General features: G+C 39.8%; 1 protein-coding gene across 1 annotated transcript in view; it reads right to left on the bottom strand.

Annotated features, from left to right (window-relative positions):
- The window catches only part of RBFOX1 (RNA binding fox-1 homolog 1), a 2,485,336-nt gene that overhangs the window by 87,582 nt on the left and 2,378,629 nt on the right, over positions 1-19,125 (bottom strand). The window contains 1 exon segment of the mRNA XM_074028822.1: positions 17,821-17,874. Within this exon segment, the coding sequence (XP_073884923.1) occupies positions 17,821-17,874 (54 nt within the window).

Raw genomic sequence — 19,125 nt, 5'->3', positions numbered from 1 at the left:
ATGCTTCCCATCACAGACAGGAAGAAGGAAGTGTTGAAAAGTGTTTACTCTGCTGCCAACCCTGAAGTGAGGAAAACTGGACTCAAACCGGAACAGCAGTGCGGTTTCACACCTCCGTGCCTTTGCAGAGGCTTTGTTTTTTTCCAGGAAATCTTTTCCTTACTCTAGATAACTCCTTTCTGGATTCAGCTCTGCCTTCTCCTAGAAACCCTATCTATGTACCTTTGTCTGGCCAAGTTCAGCTTCCTTTCTCTGCTTTTTAAAATTGTGTTGTTGTAATCTATTTAGAGAGTGTCTTCCCCCATTGATGCTACTAATTCAAAGAGATCAGGAATCATGTGTTTATCTTCCTATCCTCATGCATTCAGGAACCTAGACTAAGAGGCAGGAAGCAAATAAAGAGAGAATCCAAAGGTTTCTGATAGGCAGTCGTGCTATACTTTCAAGAAATAAAATTAAAATGGAGGATGGGAAGCAAGAAAAGGGTGTTTTGGCAATGTCTGCCCCTTCCTTTTTAGTATCAAATAGGCACAGTTCCAAGCCAGCACATGGTGAATAACTAGAACCTTTCCTACATAATTTCCAAATTAAAAACAATGTGAAAGGAACATCCCAACTGCCTGGCAACTGGGAGCGGTCAATTAGCTTCATGAGCTCCAAGATGAAGATGTATTAGAATATCTGAAGAATCTCCTGGAAGACGCAGAGAGCAACAGCTAGACTTTATGAAATAGCTAAGATGGAATGAGGATTCTGGGGTACCTGTGCAGGAAGTTTCTGTATATGTCTTCCACTGTCTCTACCTCTAATACAGGAGTTATTAAGAAACTAAGGCAGATAGTAAGGGTAAACGTTCTAGGTGGAAATTTTCCTGTCACAAGAAAGCACCCCCAAACCATCTCTTTTCTAACAGAAAAGACTGCTTGAAGAGCTGGGCAGGAAAGCTTTGATATGCAAATACCAGCCATTAGAAACAGGGTTCACTCAGTATGGTGATTCCTGCTGTCTTCTCATCACCACCTGTGCCCAGTGTAATGGCCACCTCCAGATAACACCATGTGTTCAGGACATCATGGCGACCCGTATTTACATATTAAAGGACTAAGGTGGGAGGGCCAGGTTTTTTGCCAGCTACGCAAATGACACACCTGGCCAAACCAATCCCCTGGGCTGTATGCAAATCAGACACCACCTCCTACAGCCTCCCCTATAATCTACCACTTCTCTGCCACACACAGGCTTTCTCTTTGTTCCATGCGCCTTTCCCTACAGGCTTTCTCTTTGTTCCATGCCCCTTTCCCTGGTCTCTGTACAGGGAAGCGGTTCTTTTCTTTCTTCCTCCTTTCTTGCCTATTACACTTTTCGCTTCTTAAAACCACTCCACGTGTGTCCGTGTTACTCCTATCAGTGCAAGACCAAGAACCTTGACATTTCTCCTCTACAAACCTTTGTGTGCTGGTGCAGAGTCACACAAAAATAGAACTCTCCACGGAGATCTGGCTTTCCTAATGTCACTCAGCCAAGGAAAGAAGCTTACTCTGGAAAGAGGGCTAAGAGGAGCACCCTAGAACCCTGCAGGGCAATGGCTGAGTGAGTACAAGCGCTTATTAGTCCCTCTGCCTCTAGTGTTCAGCCAGGAGACTATGGTGTAGTGAGTATTACCATTCATTTGGCAGGTACTTATTGGCATCTACTAGTGTATGTGCCAGGCACTGTGCTGGGCTTTGGGGCACGTCTGTTGAACTCCATGTGCTTTTCCAGAGCATGACACGTTATCACTTTTAGTGCTCATATGCTCAGTGACAAATGTATACATGAAAAGGAACAAAAGAATGATTCTGAATATCAAACCAAACCTTAGTCTACATAACTAGTCACATTGCTCACGAAGTATAATTATTTGAGAACAATTTTTACTAGATATAACTATTACGGTTTTGGCCAAAATTCTATATTCCTGCTAAATAATGCTATCATAACTGAAAGTTTAGTAGAAATAGGAATCAATGCTAGAAATGTTTTGATTCTACATCAAGAAAAAGCTTTCTTCAATATTTGCTGAAGAATATTTACTTTGCATTTGTCCCTCCATAACAGGGGTCTGATGTCATTAGTCCTTCCTTACTGACATTAAAAGAGGCACAGAACTAAGTCTTTTCCCAAAAGCCTTACCAATCAGAGGTAAATTTTAGATAAAAAACAAGTTGTTTGGGTTCCTAAATTGTTACTCATTTCATCAATCAGTCCTTCCTTCAGTCCATTCTGGTAGAATCATTTTTAAACGTTATAACTCTGAGTACTTCAGAATGTGACTACTTGCAGAGAGGTCTTTAAAGGTGTAATTAAGTTAAAATGAGGCCATATGGGTGGACCTTAATCTGACACATCTCCTTACAAGAGGAGGAGAGGACACACAGGGAAACCCACGTGAAGACAGAGAAGGTGGCCATCTGCAAGCCAAGGAGAGAGGCCTCAGAAGAAACCAACCCTGCCAACACATGATCTCAGACTTCCAGCATCCAGAATTGTGAGAAAATAAATTTCTGTTTAAGCCAGGCTTCCCCAACCCCCGGGCCACAGACCTCACTGGGCCATACAGCAGGAAGTGAGCTGCAGGTGAGCGAAGCAAAGCTTCATGTGTATTGACAGCCTCTCCTCATTGTTCACATTACCGCCTGAGCTCCACCTCCTGTCAGATTTTCTCAAAAGTGGGAATCTTATTGTGAACTGAGCATGCTAGGGATCTTGGTTGTGTGTGCCTTATCAGAATCTAATGCCTGATCTGTTACTGCCTCCCATCACCCCCAGATGGGACTGTCTAGTTGTAAGAAAACGAGCCCAGGGCTCCCACTGATTCTACATTATGGCGAGCTGTATAATTAATGCATTATATATTACAATGTAGTAATATTAGAAATAAAGTACACAAGAAATGCACTTGAATCATCCTGAAACCATTCCCCTTACCTGATCCGTGGAAAAACTGCCTCCACAAAACCCAACCCGCGTGCCAGAATGGTTGGGGACTGCTGGTTAAGCCACCCAGTCTGTGATACTTTGCTATAGCAGCACTAGCCAACTAATACATCTACCTACCTTATCATGAGGGTCCCCGATAAAGTGACCCACAAGCCTCAAACTTCTCTTGGACCTAGAAGCCAAAGAGGTTACCATGAGGTCCCTATCGATGGAGGTGACTGCTTTCAATTGACAGATTTATCCAAAATTTACTCAAAGCCCCAATGGACTGTGGATACTTTTACAGTCACGTATTTTTGAACATCAGACTAGCATTGAGCTAATCCATGTAAGAATATTTTCACAGTTAATCCCTAATGCTTTTATACCAGCCTGAAAGATGAACTGCTCTGAAGGGTTATGGTAGAGTTTTAAGTATAGGGATATTTCCATTTGGGCACAGATGTTGCAGAAAAAATGTTGCTCTGAATGTTTACTTCTTATAAATCAAATCATGTTTTAATTGTACCCAGGGATTTCCATATTTAAAGGGGCCCTGAAGCGAATCTGTCTATAGTGTAAATAATCCCTCACTCCAATTTATTTTTATAAGCTTTGGTTTTTGTAATATTCAAGAAGAAATACACCACTTCTTGTTTCCTTTTTGCTTTTTATTTTGACATTACTTGAGACTTTTTGGAAAAGTCACAAGAATAATACAAAGAAGAACAATTTGTTCCTTGATTGTTTATTGTTTGAAAATTTTAATGACTCAAACTGTTCACTTAATCTCCTGCAGCCAAAATTTAGGCTAATAGTGGCATTGACACAAAATAATTAACTTAATATGATAAATCTAACAATAAGAGCTCCCAAAGTGTTTTACTGAATACCTGAGAACCACTGGGTATTTTGTTCAACTTCAACTTAGATTATCATTTACTCTTAATGACCCTCTAGGACAGACACTATTTTTATACCTATTTAATAGATGAAGATATTGGAGCATAGAGAACTTTTTGTTGTCCGAAGTGACTCAGATCTTAAGAGGCTGACTGCAAATCATACCAACCAGATTCCTGGACTCATGGTTCTACCAATCATCTTCTAAATCAAGTGCTACCCAACTACAGACTTTTGGCCAAATCCAACCTCTTCCCTGCCCCAATCCGCAGCCCCCCCACCTATTTTTATATGGTCTGTGAGCTAGGAATGCTTTTTACAATTTAAATGGTTGACAAAAATCACAGCAACATTTGACCAGTGAAAATAGTATGAAACTCAAGTTTCAGTATCTAATAAGTAAAGTTTCATTGGCAGACAGCTACCTCTATTCATTTTTGTGTATGGCTGCTTTTCTGCTAAAATGACAGGGCTGAGTAATTGCATAGAGACCTTATGGCCTGCAGAGGCTAAAGTGTTTACTGTTTGGCCCTTTACAGACAAAGTTAGCTGATCAATGTTCTAAGATCCCTTTACGACTTGGAACAATGCTAACAGTAACTGTCTCTCAGTACACCATTAGCCCTTCCCCAGGGAAATGGCACTAAGTATTTCAGAGGCTATCATTTGATCAATACTTGCCAAAAAATTAATTTTATTTCATTTTTGTTCAAACTTTTTAAAAACACAGGCTTTTAAAAATATTTGCTCAAAATTTATTTTGAATTCATTGTTTCCAAAACAATAAAACAATTAGGCCAGGTGTGGTGACCCTGCCTGTAATCCCAGCACTTTAGAAGGCCAAGGCAGGCAGATCACTTGAGGCCAGGAGTTAAACACCAGCCTGGCGAACATAGCAAAACCCCATCTCTACCCAAAAAAAAATAAATAAATAATTAGCCAGGCACGGTGGCATACACCTTTTAACCCCAGCTACTTGGGTGACTGAGGCACAAGAATTGCTTGAACCCATAAGACAGAGGTTGCAATAAGCTGAGCTTACACCACTGCACTCCTGCCTGGGTGATGGAAACTCCGTCTCAAAAAAGAAAGAAAGAAATTCAAAAAGTTGTTCCATATAGTATTTGTGGAGGTATATCAATTTGGATACAACAAAAACAATGGAAATAAGTATTATCTTGCAAGATGTTTGTCCTTCAAAATTATGGGTGTCAATATATAGATAAGAGGACTACTAGGGCCTTGCTTCTCAAACTCTACTATGCTCCGAATCGCCTGGGACTCTTCTAAATGCAGATTCTTATCTAGGGGGTATGGGGTAGGGCCTGACACCCTGCATTTCTCATAGGCTTCCAGGGCATGCAGATGGTGCTGACAACAGTAAAATGCTAGGGACTACATAGGAACCTCATGTAGGGAACCCAACCCATTAAGGTGGCACTGGGTTTCAGGTGCTATACAAGATGTACTCTACACATATGCTTTTTTCTTATCAAACCCAAGAGGAAATGAAAGCTCAGATAAAAAGTATAATAAAACTAAACCCTAAACCAGTTTTGTCTGACTCCAAAGCTTAGACACTCTCTCTCAAAGCTACACCTGTTTATCAATGGTGATACTTGGTCCTGAGTTGATAAAAACACAACCTTCAGCATGAGAATGATCAATACCCATTACCCCCTTTACAACAAAGCTACATTTAAGAATTCTGAAGCTGTCATCTGGCTGGAAACACCTGACTCTTCTAGGCTACAGATGTTAGGTAGAACCTCCTGATTATGTTTAAGAATTTGTAATAGGGTTTTAAATCCAACCAAGGAAGCCTTTGGGCAAAATGTATCTTCTAGAGATAAGTAAAATCCTACTTGCAAGATTGGAATAAGACATAGAGGAGGAAAATGCAGAAAGGAGAAATAGTGAATGTTTGAGATTTCTATAGTGTTGTTGAAAAAGCATAGGCTTTGAAACTTTTAACTTTGTTTTGGTTCCTGACCTTGCTGACTTCAAGTGAGTTGACTTCGGGTAAATCGCTGTACTTCTCTGAGCCTCAGTGTTTGCATCTATCAAATAGGGACAAAAATGTGTACTTTATCGAATATTACTGAGGATTAGAACTAGGGCATGAAAGTGTTTGGCAAATAGTAATCAGTAAGTGAATCAACAATAATCATGGAAATAGCAATTGTTATTGGGTATCTAAAACAATGATGCTCTGAGGACTTATTTTGGTTTTAAGAAAGGAAATAGCAAATTTAGAGCTATTCAACTATATTGGCCAGTAAACATAATGCTAAACATAATAGTTAATGGCAAATATTTTAGTATTAAATGAATTGCAAGCACTTACATTTAGGAGTTTTGTGATAAGACATGTCTAGCTTCTAGTGGGAAGTCAGGGGACAAACCATGGGTGCCTGGGCAAGGATTCCTGTCTGGCAGAGCCACTGTGGGCAACGGTGAGAAGCCACTACTTGCTATAATCGAGACATAGTGCCTCCAGTTTGGGATATTTCACTTATTTATCTCTCAGCCTGTTCCTAAAAACATTTTAGTTTGCACTCTGATTAGGAAAAAAAATTAGAAACTGTCGTTCAACTGAAAACAGTGGAGTTTACAAGTGTCTGCAAAGAACCTAGAAGGCCTTCCATACTCTCGTCTCATCTTAGGAATAAGAGCCTCTAAGATGTTGTAAGAGCCTGAAAACCTATCTAGAGAGGCTTCTCTATTATTGCTTCTTGCATATTTCAAGTACTATTACAGAACTATTTAGGAGGGACTCTATTTGTGGAATGAGGACGAGATTCTTCATCTTGAATTGCCCTCGTAAGCCTTTTCAGATTAGGCTTAAAATTTTGACCTCACTTTTTTGGTGAGAGTAGAAAATACACGTCACTTTTCAGTCTCTCAAAGACGGATTGGATGAAGTTGTCTATGCCTGCCACAACATACACACACACACACACACACACACACACACTCCCCCTTCCCCTGTTCTGGCTAAAAACAAACATAATATTTCAGCTGGTGAAAATCATTTTCACAAGTGAAAGAGAACTAATAGGGAGGATTTCAATCTTCACAATACCACGTACACATCAAACAAACACTAGAATCATACAAATGGGTTTTTTTCTTCTCCAGAGGAAATATCAGTGATATTGGGGTGTTCGTGTTTTAAAATGATACTGGGTTTAATACAATAAGTGTGCATCGATTAACCTTTGCGTCAGATTTAAATATATAACCCATTAACTAATCTCTCGACAAAATAACAGCCGTTGGCATTATTCTTTGAATAATCCTTGTTTAGTTTCCATAATGGTATACAGTTTAATGAAAAACTCATTAGAATGTAGCATACGGCATAATTAATTCTGGCTGATTCTTTTGGTGTAAATAGCTAATGCAGATGCGGAATTCCATTTTCCACTGGTTTTATTAATTTTTCATAAACCAATATTTCGACTGTAATGGGTTATAACAGTTCCATGGAAGTTCCAGAAATGCATTAACTGTCATCGATGTAGTCACTCAAAGTAGGGTTTTACCATTTGTCAGTTGGTTCTTCAAAACTACATTTTCAAAAGACAAGGAACAGGACAGCTCTGTTTTATACTTAGAGAATGAGTATCTACATATAATTAACAGAAAGGGTATTAAACACTATTGGGTCAATTTATTTGTATTTACACACCAACTTAATTGGTTGGGGGAATAAGAGTGAACAATAAATTTTGAAAAGAACAATAAAAATGGGAAGCAAAAAGTCTTTCGAATTAGAGTTTATAATCTAATCAGTTAAAACATTAAAAAAAATCATGTCACCTTGGGTTTGAAATTGCTGGTAATTTACTTTCTTAAAAGATCTAGACAAAACCGGGATATAAGTTTCACCATAGCCTTTGTCTTAGGCACTAGATTAGTAATTAAGAACCCAATCTCCAGGGTTGCTGAGTAGTTGATAATCTGTTCCTAAGTCTCCCAGCACCACAGGGCTTAAAGCACGTATTAGTAATAATAAGAGTCTTAATTATAAGACTGTTATTCACCGTGAGTATAGATGCAAGTGCTAACTCACCAACAGGTGTTTTGCTTATTTATTTTCATTTTTTATTACAATTGTTATTTTTAATAGAGCTTTCAATGGCTGCCTGCCACTGAAAGGATACATTCCAAAATTCAGATTTCGTTATGTAAAATTTTCAGGTCTTTTGCAACCTTTCTCTAGAAGGTACTCTCTGATCTCAACAGATCAATATTTCTCAGCCTTTGGAAAAAACGCTAACTTGGCTCAGAAATTCCCATCAGTAGGTATCAGGTGAAGATCAAGCATGTGTATTTTTTTAAAGTTTTCTCAATGGACTCTAAAGATAAAGGTTGAGAAACACCTTGGGACCCTACCAACCACCTCCATATTCCCTCCTGCAATGATCTTTACCCACTTTCTTGCCAGGTGAACTCTTACCCTTTAAGACTCAATTTACACCACCCCTTTGACTCAATGCAGAGAGTCTTGTTGTTGTTTCGGCTCTAGCAGGTATCACTGTGTACTACACACTCACTGATAGCTTGTTTTGCATCCTTCTCCTACCCTGTAGACTTTTAGAGGGAAGACCTGGGTTTGTTTTGCTACCTCGGCACCTAGTTACGGCGTCTAGTGCCCAACACTATGATTCTGCAATAAAAGGCGAATTCATGGAAACAACTAATAAGTGTTAATACGTGGTCTCCTCTCTTTGACCCTTCCCTGATGAACATCAAACAGCTGAACGCCATCCAGCTAAGATCATGGGTTCATGCAGTATATAACTGCTAAAACTGTGCAATTTAAAAAACCAAAAGAGAAACTCTCCAGGGCTTAACCCAGTGGCTTTATTACCACTGAGCTCTTCGAGCCAAGCTCAACTAAGTAGGGACACTGTTTTTGCACAGTCCATAAACTGAGAATGGCATTCACATTTTACATGTTTGAAAAAAAGCAACTATTTTGTGACACACGAAAATTGTATGCAATCTAAACTTCATGTCCTTAGTTTTATTGGAAAACAGTCATGCCCGTTTCTTTACATCTTGTCTATGGCTACTTTTACACAGCAATGGCAGAACTCGGTAGTTGTAACAGGGATCATAGGGATCACAAAGTTAAAAACACTGGCCCTACACTGAGAAGTTGTTTGCAGACCCCTGCTTTAAGCTAACAAGCTGCACATTCTTTTCTCTTTCAAAACTAAATTTGGCTTGTTTTTTCCTAGAGTCAAGCTACCCAGTGGTACGTTTCTTATGCCATCATCATCCTCATTACTACCATCATTATGGATGTCACTATACATTGCAAGTTTACATTTCTTTTTTTTTTTTTTTAATGGTTGTGCAGGGAAGGGTTGACTCTAGCAGGCCTTGGCTACCTCAAACCTTGCACATTTTCCAAAACAGCTTGTCCTTAGGATTGGACTTTGGCCAGATCCTGGGAGATGAAATAACAACCCTTAGAATATTTTCTGCCTGATAAGACTATTTTTGGGCCAGGCATGGTGGCTCATACCTGTAATTCCAGCACTTTGGAAGGCCGATGTGGGAGGATTTCTTGAGGTCAAGAGTTCAAGACCAGCCTGGCTAACATGATGAAACCCCATCTCTACTAAAAATACAAAAATTAGCTGGGTGTGGTGGTGGGCACCAGTAATCCCAGCTACTTGGGAGGCGGACGTTGCAGTGAGACAAGATCACACCCCTGCACTCCAGCCTGGGTGACAGTGAGAGACTCCATCTCAGAAACAAAAAAATTGTTACTGTATGCCTGAGGCCTTGGACCACACTATACAGGTTTGATCCAATTGTTGATGGTAACCATTTATGGTGAATTCCTGTTCCTCACACCTCCATAGCATGGGCTGAGGTATGAGAGTTGGTCAGTCATGTAGGTGCAGCTTGCCTATGTGAGGAGCCTCTAATAAAAACACTGGACACTAAGGCTCAGGTGAGCTTCACTGATAACACTATGCCTGTGCTATCAAATGGCATGTCTGGAAAAATGAAGCACATCTGTGTGACTCCACTGTGAGAGGATACCTGGAAGCTTTCGCTGGGTTTCTTCTAAACTTCACCCCATGCACTTTTCCTCTTTGCTAATTTTCCATCTGTATCCTTTAGTTATAACAAACTAACTGAGTGTAACAGCCTTTTTGAACTCTGAGTCCTTGTAATCCATCATCGAACCTGAGAGTGCTCTTGGGGACTCCCAACACAGTTGTGCGGCATAAAATCATAGTTTATGCTTTTCCCTTCTGGAGTCAAACACAATACAATGCTCCAAAGGGGAAACATTTACATGAAAGTCTTCAAATTCTTTGACTGCCATTGATGACTGCACCTGTTCATACATTATTAGTGGTAGCAACCAGTGGGGCATGAGAGTTGTTAAGGTATACCACGAATATGTGGCATCTTGAATAGCATCAATGAGGACAGAATTTCTCAAACCTAGCACTATTGACACTTTGGGCTGGACAACTATTTGTGGTCAAGGAATGTCTTGCACATTGTAGGGCGTTTTGAAGCATCCTTGGCCTCCACCCACTAGATGTCAGCAGTGAATGACCCTCCCCAATCCCCACCCCCACCACCATCCAAGATGTAACAATGAAATGTTTCCAGAAATTGCCCAATTCCCCTAAGAGAAAGGTCACTCCATGTTAAGAATCACTAATCCAGGATTTGGGTTAACTAAAGCATTGGTGGGAGGCAACTTGTAGCTAAAAAATAAGCTTTAGAATCACAAAGATACAGCTTTGGCCCCACTCCTTAACTTTCACAGTCAGCACCCAGTGGCATCGTAACTTCACTGGCTCTAATTTACCTGCAAATGGAAAGTAACAACACTTCTCCTGAAAACTTCTAATTTAAGTACATATACGTAAAGGTCTCAACATGAACTCTGGTATGTGGCAGACAACATTAAATGCAAATGTGTTTTCATTGTTATATACTGTGACCTAATGAATAGAAGACACTGAGGACATGCCCTAATCTACGCCTACCACGTATGCTGCATAGCAAAGCAGTGAAAAAACATGGGCTTGAAAGTTAGAAAAAAAGGCCTTTATATAATAACCAGATTTTTTCACATGGTAGTTCTGTGATTTGGCAAATGAGGTAAAGCTTTCCCAGAAACCTTGACTTTATAATTTGATCATGAAAATAATGGGATGGCATTTTCATGAGGATTTGAGGTGAAACAAGGTGTTCAGCACAGCGCCTGCACAGAGCAAGTGTCTGAAAGTGGCTTGCTGTTGTTGATGGTTTGAGTTTCTCACTATGTGGACAATAGTAACTTAAAACTTCCCCTGTGAAATTTATCCGGAGTCAGATATCCAAAGCACATCTACCTTCCATAGCCTGGATGTCAGGCTTCTTATACAAGGACCATCTTGACACCCCCTGCTTTTGCGGGGAGCAGTTCTTGACAGACTTCCCACACAAGAGAAAGAGAACCAATTTATTTCAAAAATGCAGTTTTTAGCACATAAGCAAGTACTGATCTTATTTGAAGATCAAAAAACCCCACAGGCTTCATCAAAGATGAGCTGCATTCCCTCTGTGGGATCTAGAAGGATGCAGATAAAAATTAAGGCCAAACATGGGCAGGGCTGGAATAAAATCTGATAAGACAGATGTGGGGAGGAGAGGAGAGAAGCAAAGTGAATTGCAACCAAAAGGGGAGGCAAAGGTAAACAGATGTACAAGATAAACTCTTTGAAGTAGAACATTTCCAGGCTGAAAATCCTTTGCTTGGGGACTAAAATCTGGACTCTGCTGTTCCAGCTCACTGAAGTGCACTGCATTTGAATTTGGCAGATGTGTAAACTATACAAAACATCCCAGAGCCAAAGGTCATTGGTTCATGAGGAGCTGCTCCTTATGGCCATGGTTTTGAGTTCAAAGGGCTTGCATGGTAACAGTTACCTTGTACACCCAGACTGTGCTCTTTCACCCCAAACTTGGCATGCTTTGTACCCAGAACGTTTTTAGCTAAATCACCCCAAGCCCAATGCCAATATAAATAAAACAGAGCAAACCTGTGTCAGGGACCACAGTGATCACAGGTGGGTTCCAGACAGTCTTACTTTTCTCAGATGCTATTGGATCCAAATTGTAGGAAGGGAATTGAAAAGAGGTACATCTAAAAGTGTAACTAAAAGTCATTCTCTTAACTGTAATAGACTCTTGGTGGTGGAAGTGGGAGGAAAAAAATGCGAGGGAGCCTTCCTGGACCTTCTTTTGACCCAATTCTGAGATGAATCATGGTTCACACCGCTCCACAGAAAACCAATACCTTCGTATGGATAATCCAAGGTCAAATACAGTTGCCCTTTTGAGATAAGCAATCAAAGAGTGTTATAGCCAACCTCTTCATTTCTAAACTTCATACTGAGATCCAAATCCACTTTCCTATCACCTAGCCCAGCATCAAGTCATGTGATCTGTGGCCAGGTCCTTTCCAACATGGATATAATCAATTGAGGTGACTTTGGTGATCACATGAACCTCTTCTATTTCTATTTTACAGTCTGCGAAATTCTCTAATGCTCATCCTATTATCTGATCCTCCCTGTAACCCCAGGGTGAGTTTTTCAAGACCTGACCACCTTTCAAATGTGACTTTGCAGTCACGCATGCCGTGTTTTTCATTCCTGTCATTTTCTTTTTCCTCTCAAAACCAGAAATGGTTGCTTCCAGGAGTATCCATTCAGAATCTCCTTATTCCCCCCAAATTCCACTAATAAGTATCCCTAGGGGTAGTTTTTGTTATCTTCAAGGTTTTCAAGTTGGTTTACTCTGCATCTCCTTATTTTTATTTTAATTGTATGTTTCTAATCTTTGGGACCTAACTATATCTTAGATCTGCATTTCCATTAGAAGATCTTTGCCTTTCCCTATTGATCATGTCTCATGGAATAATTTAACTCAATTCCAATTTCCCTTTGCAGGCGGGGTGCTCTCCATCCATGGAAGTGAGTTATGTGTGTTCAAGTGGTGCATCTTACGAATCTTGTTAAGCTTTGCTGCCTTATAGCCCCACTGATGGAATATTTAATCACAGAAATGAGTTAGCAGATATGATATACAACGTGGGTGAGCTTTGCAATGTGTATCTTACTGGCAATTGAGAAACAGATAAATTCACCATTTGTCAGCACCATGCCGACAACTTTGTATAACCTTCTGTTATTTATTTTGATTTTGCTTTACTTATTTATGAAGATTAAAGGGGCCGTAAATCAACAGTTTCATTGGCTGGATATCGTGATTATCTTTAAAAGATACTACTCTTAAAAATATATTTTTTTAATTAGAAGATAAGGGAAATTCTCACAATGACAGGGAAAGTGTAAGAATCCCCTCTGAGGCCTCTTCCTCCAGATTCTTAGAAACACTATTTTTAATTACACTAAATAACACGAGGCCTGCTACTGGGTACAGATATTCCCAGTCTATTTCTCCTTACTGTCTTCAATTTTACTTAAACTCTAAAGAAGGGCCATAGACATTGGCCAAAGGCTTCATGACTCACCTGGATTTGTGTGTGGGTACTTATCCTCATATGTCTTGAATAAACCCCAAGGACTCTGGAGATGATTAGATTTAGAAATTATCAATGCTGTTCTTGCTTTATAGAAAACCACCCATCTCTCCTGGGAGAAGGTATATATTAATATATATCATGGGATGTGCTTATGTATGTGTATCTGTCTGAAGACTGTTACGGCATAAGCATTTAGAAGGTTTTTTATAAGTATGACTTGATGAGAATTCAGAAAACAAAAACCATCCAAAATATATTAGAAATTTCTCAATGCTTCCTTTGCAATGCATGTGTGAGGGAGAATGAATGTCATAATTGATCAATGCAAATAGTAATTAAAGGTCCTCATTAAGAAGTGCAATGGCTCTTCCTGCCTTCACTCTGAGTTTGCAGTAAAAATGTACTCGGGGAGTCAAAACGTTACATACAAAAATAAATAACTTGCCTTTTTTTTTTTTTTTTGAGATGAAATTTTGCTCTTGTCACCCAGGCTGGAGTACAGTGGTACAACCTTGGCTCACTGCAACCTCTGCCTCCCAGGTTCAAGTGATGCTTCTGTCTCAGCCTCCTAAGTAGCTGATATTACAGGTGCACGCCACCATGCCCAGCTAGTTCTTTTGTATTTTTAGTAGAAACGGGGCTTCGTCATGTTGGCCAGGCTGGTCTCCCTCTCAAAGTGCTGGGATTACAGGCGTGAGCCACCACGCCTGGCCAATAACTTGCCATTTTATAATTAAAAGAGAAAGTAAATGGTCTACTTTCTCTTTTAAGTCTACTAAATTAGGAAAATTACCTTTAGGAGAGATTGAAAATATTGATTTTAATTTACAAAATATGTGAACTTTTCATGCCCCATTCTGAGACAGTTGGAGGCTGGGTTGTTAATTCTGTATAAGCTTCAGAAAATCAAATAATTACACTATGGGGATATTATAAAATATGTCATTAACACACAACCTTATATAGAGAAATTACTAATAAGTCTGGCTTTCTATCTTAAGCAGATACAGAGCCAGCCTACTAAAAATACAAAGCAAATCAATGACAAGGTCTTCATTTCAGCTTTGAGGCACACTCAGAATTGCAAGATAAATTCAGGCTTTTTTTATAGCTAGGGAAATTTAAAATGCCCCATAAATTCTTAGTCATGGATATGTAGGTGCATGACAGTAATAATTATACCTGGATATGGAAATGAATGTGCTCTGCATCTACCACTTTGCAGAGGTCCATTCCATAGATGCAGGTGCCTGAAACTTCAGATTTAAGCCAGCCAGACTTTCAGCGTTTGCAGCTCTTCAAATATTTCAAAGGAATTGCTCTGCCGTATTAAAATTACAGCAACTTGTCCCCACATTTCTGAATATCATGAGCTCTGTCTACCTACATACAAATGTACAGTTGAAAAGGAAAGTAAGTGGATTTTCCGGATAATCAAGATAGTGGCAGCATGAAACACAGATACTCAGATTTCTCAGGTAACACTTGTTGAATATGGTGGTGGTGGTGGCAGCTGGAATAATACAGAATGATTATGTTACTTCTCTTCTTTCATTCCTTTGGTTTGCACACAGAGCAGTAGCATGATCATAGGAGACAGTCGATGGAATCACGACCTTTAATATTACGAAAAAAAAAATGAACAGGCTGGGTGCATCACTTGAGGTCAGAAGTTCATGACCAGCCTAGCCAACACGGCAAAACCCTGTCTCTACAAAAAAAAAAAAAACCAAAAAAAAAAAAACCAAAAAAAAAAAAAACCCGGCATGGTAGCGGGCACCTGTAATCCCAGCTACTCAGGAGGCTGAGGCAGGAGAATTGCTTGAACCCAGAAGGCGGAGGTTGCAGCGAGCCGAGATGGTGAGATCGTGCCAGCCTGGGCAACAGAGCAAAACGATCTCCAAAAAAAAAAAACACAACTCACCAGTATCAGCTGGTTGTAAAGAACATGAATTCTGAGACGATCAAAGCCTGATTTCAAAATCCGGCCTCCTCCTGACCAGCTGTGAAATCTCAGAGCAGTAATACCAATATTTTGTATTTTGGTTTCCTCATTTGGAAAATTGCCATGAGGATTAAACACATTAAAGTTATGTACAGTGTTTAGAACAGTGCCTGGCCCATAGAAAGTATCCAGTAAATATTAACTTACATTATAACATTTTGTCTTCCTCTAACCTAATGATCTAACTTCTGAGGCTCAGCCCTGGGCTAATCTGAATAGCTGCTCTAATGTTCTAGAAGTCATGCGGATTAATTTATCCTCATATGTATAAATCGGTCTGAACTGTTACTGTCATCTTAATGTCCTCCTAAACACCCACAGATACGTTTGTGGCTTTGAAAGCACAAGTAATGGAGATAGTTGGTATTTTCTTCCTTACTAGACCCAAGGGTAACTGACAACTCCATTGCACAGGATCAGAAAAATGTAAAAATGCATTTCTCCCTCTTCACCGCAACGCACGCATCCATACTCTTCCTCCCCACAAGAAGGCTTACTTGTTCTCCACTCGAGTATTTTAGGCTGAAAATAAGCACTCGGATATGCGCATATAGACAGAAACTGATATTTCTTTAACTTCTCCACTCATGGGCAGTGCCTGCTGCAGAGGCATAGAAGCTGTTGTCTGACTTTTCAACCATTTGGGGGATTTGATTTCCTTGCAGCTTTGCACAAAGATGCGTCCCAGCAACACATGCCATGTTCTGTGTGTCCCCTGAATAAACTACCATGGCCCTGATCCCAGAAATTAAGAACCCCTAAATGAACACGCTGAGAGCTAAAGGACTCGTATTCTCATCAACGAAGAAAAGAATCTCTTCGTCTCATAGTATACTTAGAATTTAGCGGAATACGCGGCTAACTTTCCCTTCCTGGCAAAGCGATTAACATATTCATTTGTATTTACTAAACGTTTACAGGGGCTGGCTACACACCACTCTTCGTATATTAACACATTTAATTCTAATAAACACCAATCACTTTGTTACTATCATCTCCATGTAACAGATGAGGAAACTGAGGCACAGAGAGGTAAAGTAACTTGCCCAGGGTCACACTGCTAGTGAGTAGGGGAAGCAGAATTTGAACCTGAGCTGTGTAGGCATGGTGTCCATGTTCCTCACTCAGCAGAGGTATCTTCTCAGGAGGGTAGGGTTCACAATATGATCATGGAAAGCCTGACGGCTAAGTCTGTTCCCCCCATAAGACTGAACACAGCTATTTTGCAGCGTTAGAATCTCTGGACTTAATCCAGGCTCCTGGTAAAACTCACACATGAAGAAGAACTCCAAACATCGCCTACGTAAAATCCAGGAATCGGTTATCCTGTTGAGCCTTTCCAGATTTACCACATTTTTTAACTTAAATTTTGTCAGACTGGTTGTTGTGCCAGAGTAGCTAAGTTTTCTATGTTCCCTTGTCATCTACAAGGGTCAGTGTTTAGTATCAGGAAAATGACAAAAGTTAGGCAGCCCAGGAAGAAACAAAGCAAGGGGTATGACTTACCGTCAAGAGGTTACTAAGGGTGTGGTTCTAGATCAATGGATTATTTATTTCTCCTTATTAAAAAGCAAAAGCCACATCAAAGACTCCTTTTAAATATCCATGTGGCAAATCTACTTCTAAGGTCCTAAGTATTCAATACAGCCTTGTTCAGGAGCAAGGAGACATACAGGCAGTAGTGACGGGCCACGCCTAGGACATCAAGACATGACATCTCAGTCGCTACTGCTTCTGGGTTACGCTCTCCCCAAATTTCTAAGAGAATGGAATTGGTGCTTAGGCAGGGAAGGGGTGAGGAGAGAAACATATTCTGGAAGGCAAAGTACAGAGAGAAGGAATTGCTAAGGGAAATTGATTAATGAACAAAGACAGACAACTTATTTTTTTTTTTTAGTTATCGAAATAGGCCTTCCCTTGGCAATTCCAAATCACTCCTGCATTATTGGAATAATGAAGCCAACTCAGCTCTCTGCTTTGCCAGGAAAAAGAAAATGCCAACCCCAAATGGAAATGTATGACTACAACACACATTCAGGCACATTGAAATACAGTGGGCGTGAGCAGCTCTCCATTTGTTCAATACACTATTGAACAAACTCACAATGCTTTTTTAGGGCAAAATCAATGAGAATTGTCCTAAGGAACAGTGGCTCCATGCTGACCCCCCCCAACCACGAAACGTACACGATTCCCTTGTAATTTTTAAACTGTTAAAAGCACTCTTGATTTTGCCCAAAGAAATCATTCAGAACTTGTTAAGATAGGAATTCACTTGCTTCAGGTTATTTTACAAAACCCATTCATTCTTGGCAGGCAAAGCACATTTAGAAAAGACCGAGAAGACTTCGTGCAAAGAGAAACTCTTTACCTGCATAGAATTCCGGACTGTAGACCGCACCCACAACTGGATTCAATTTCCAGCCTTAAAACAAATACATGAAAACATTATTATCACATTTGATTCAACATCTTATATAATTGCAAATGAATCACAAAGCAAATGGGTTAAATCATCTTATTTTGTGTTTTAAAATGTACAGGAGGTGTTGTTTGGGCAAGCATAAAAATATTTAAAAATCATACATAAGAAAATAGATTCATGCCCTCCTTTGATTTTCTGCCAGTGCAAGTTAATGGAATGGAAACTACCGACCAGTCACAAGTGAATCCTTTGAAAATGACATGGTAATTAATTTTCTACTCTATCAATATTTTTTAGAACTACTATAATAATTTCAATTTTTTGTCTTCATATATCACTGCTAGATAATCCATCACACCCCTCTGCATTAAGTTCACAGAAATTAGAAAGCTTGCATAGACAAAATTCTTGGCAGCAATATATTCTAACAATTGTCATTCCTAATTATAACCTCAAGATACTAGAGAATTCCAAAGTGCTTCGTGAAGACCAAAGAAAATGATATTTTATCCCCTAGAGATTTACTGTGGAATACCTTTTAATGCATTCAGGAGCCGTAAAAAATTTTTAATCAATGCATGATATCTAAGGTAACTTTCAGATAACCTGTATATATGATGAATGGAATCTGTAATTTTCCAAATGTTCTGGATGGAGAGGTTTTTGTAAAATGAATCCTGGCCCTTTAGAAATCTTTACTCACAAAAAAGAGCATACAAGAATTTTCACAAACTGGAAAGCACTTTACATATATGCTGGGCATTATTTAAGGAACAATTTCCAGAGAACGATATCATTTTAGGGTTTTGTGATTGTTTCCTGCTCCTACTGGTTAAGCCTTTATAAAAGCATGCATGCGGGAGCTGGGTGCGGTGGCTCACGCCTGTAATCCCAGCACTTTGGTAGACTGAAACAGGCAGATCACGAGGTCAGTAGTTTGAGACCAGCCTGGCCAACATAGTGAAATCCCATCTCTACTAAAAATACAAAAAATTAGCCAGGCATGGTGGTGGGCACCTGTAATCCCAATTACTTGGGAGGCAGAGGCAGGAGAATCGCTTGAACCTGGGAGGCAGAGGTTGCAGTAAGCAACCTCCCAGCAATGGCTGAGATCATGCCATTGCACTCCAGCCCAGGTGACAGTGCAAGACTCTTTCTCAAAAGAAAGAAAGAAAACTCCATGCAGGCCAGACACGGTGGCTCATGCCTGTAATCTTACCACTTTGAGAAGCCAAGGCAGGCAGATCACTT

Source organism: Macaca fascicularis, chromosome 20 (assembly GCF_037993035.2).
Source record: "Macaca fascicularis isolate 582-1 chromosome 20, T2T-MFA8v1.1".
Lineage (NCBI taxonomy): Eukaryota > Metazoa > Chordata > Mammalia > Primates > Cercopithecidae > Macaca > Macaca fascicularis.
The sequence above is the reverse complement of the archived record's forward strand: the minus strand, read 5'-3'. Positions and strand labels throughout refer to the sequence as shown.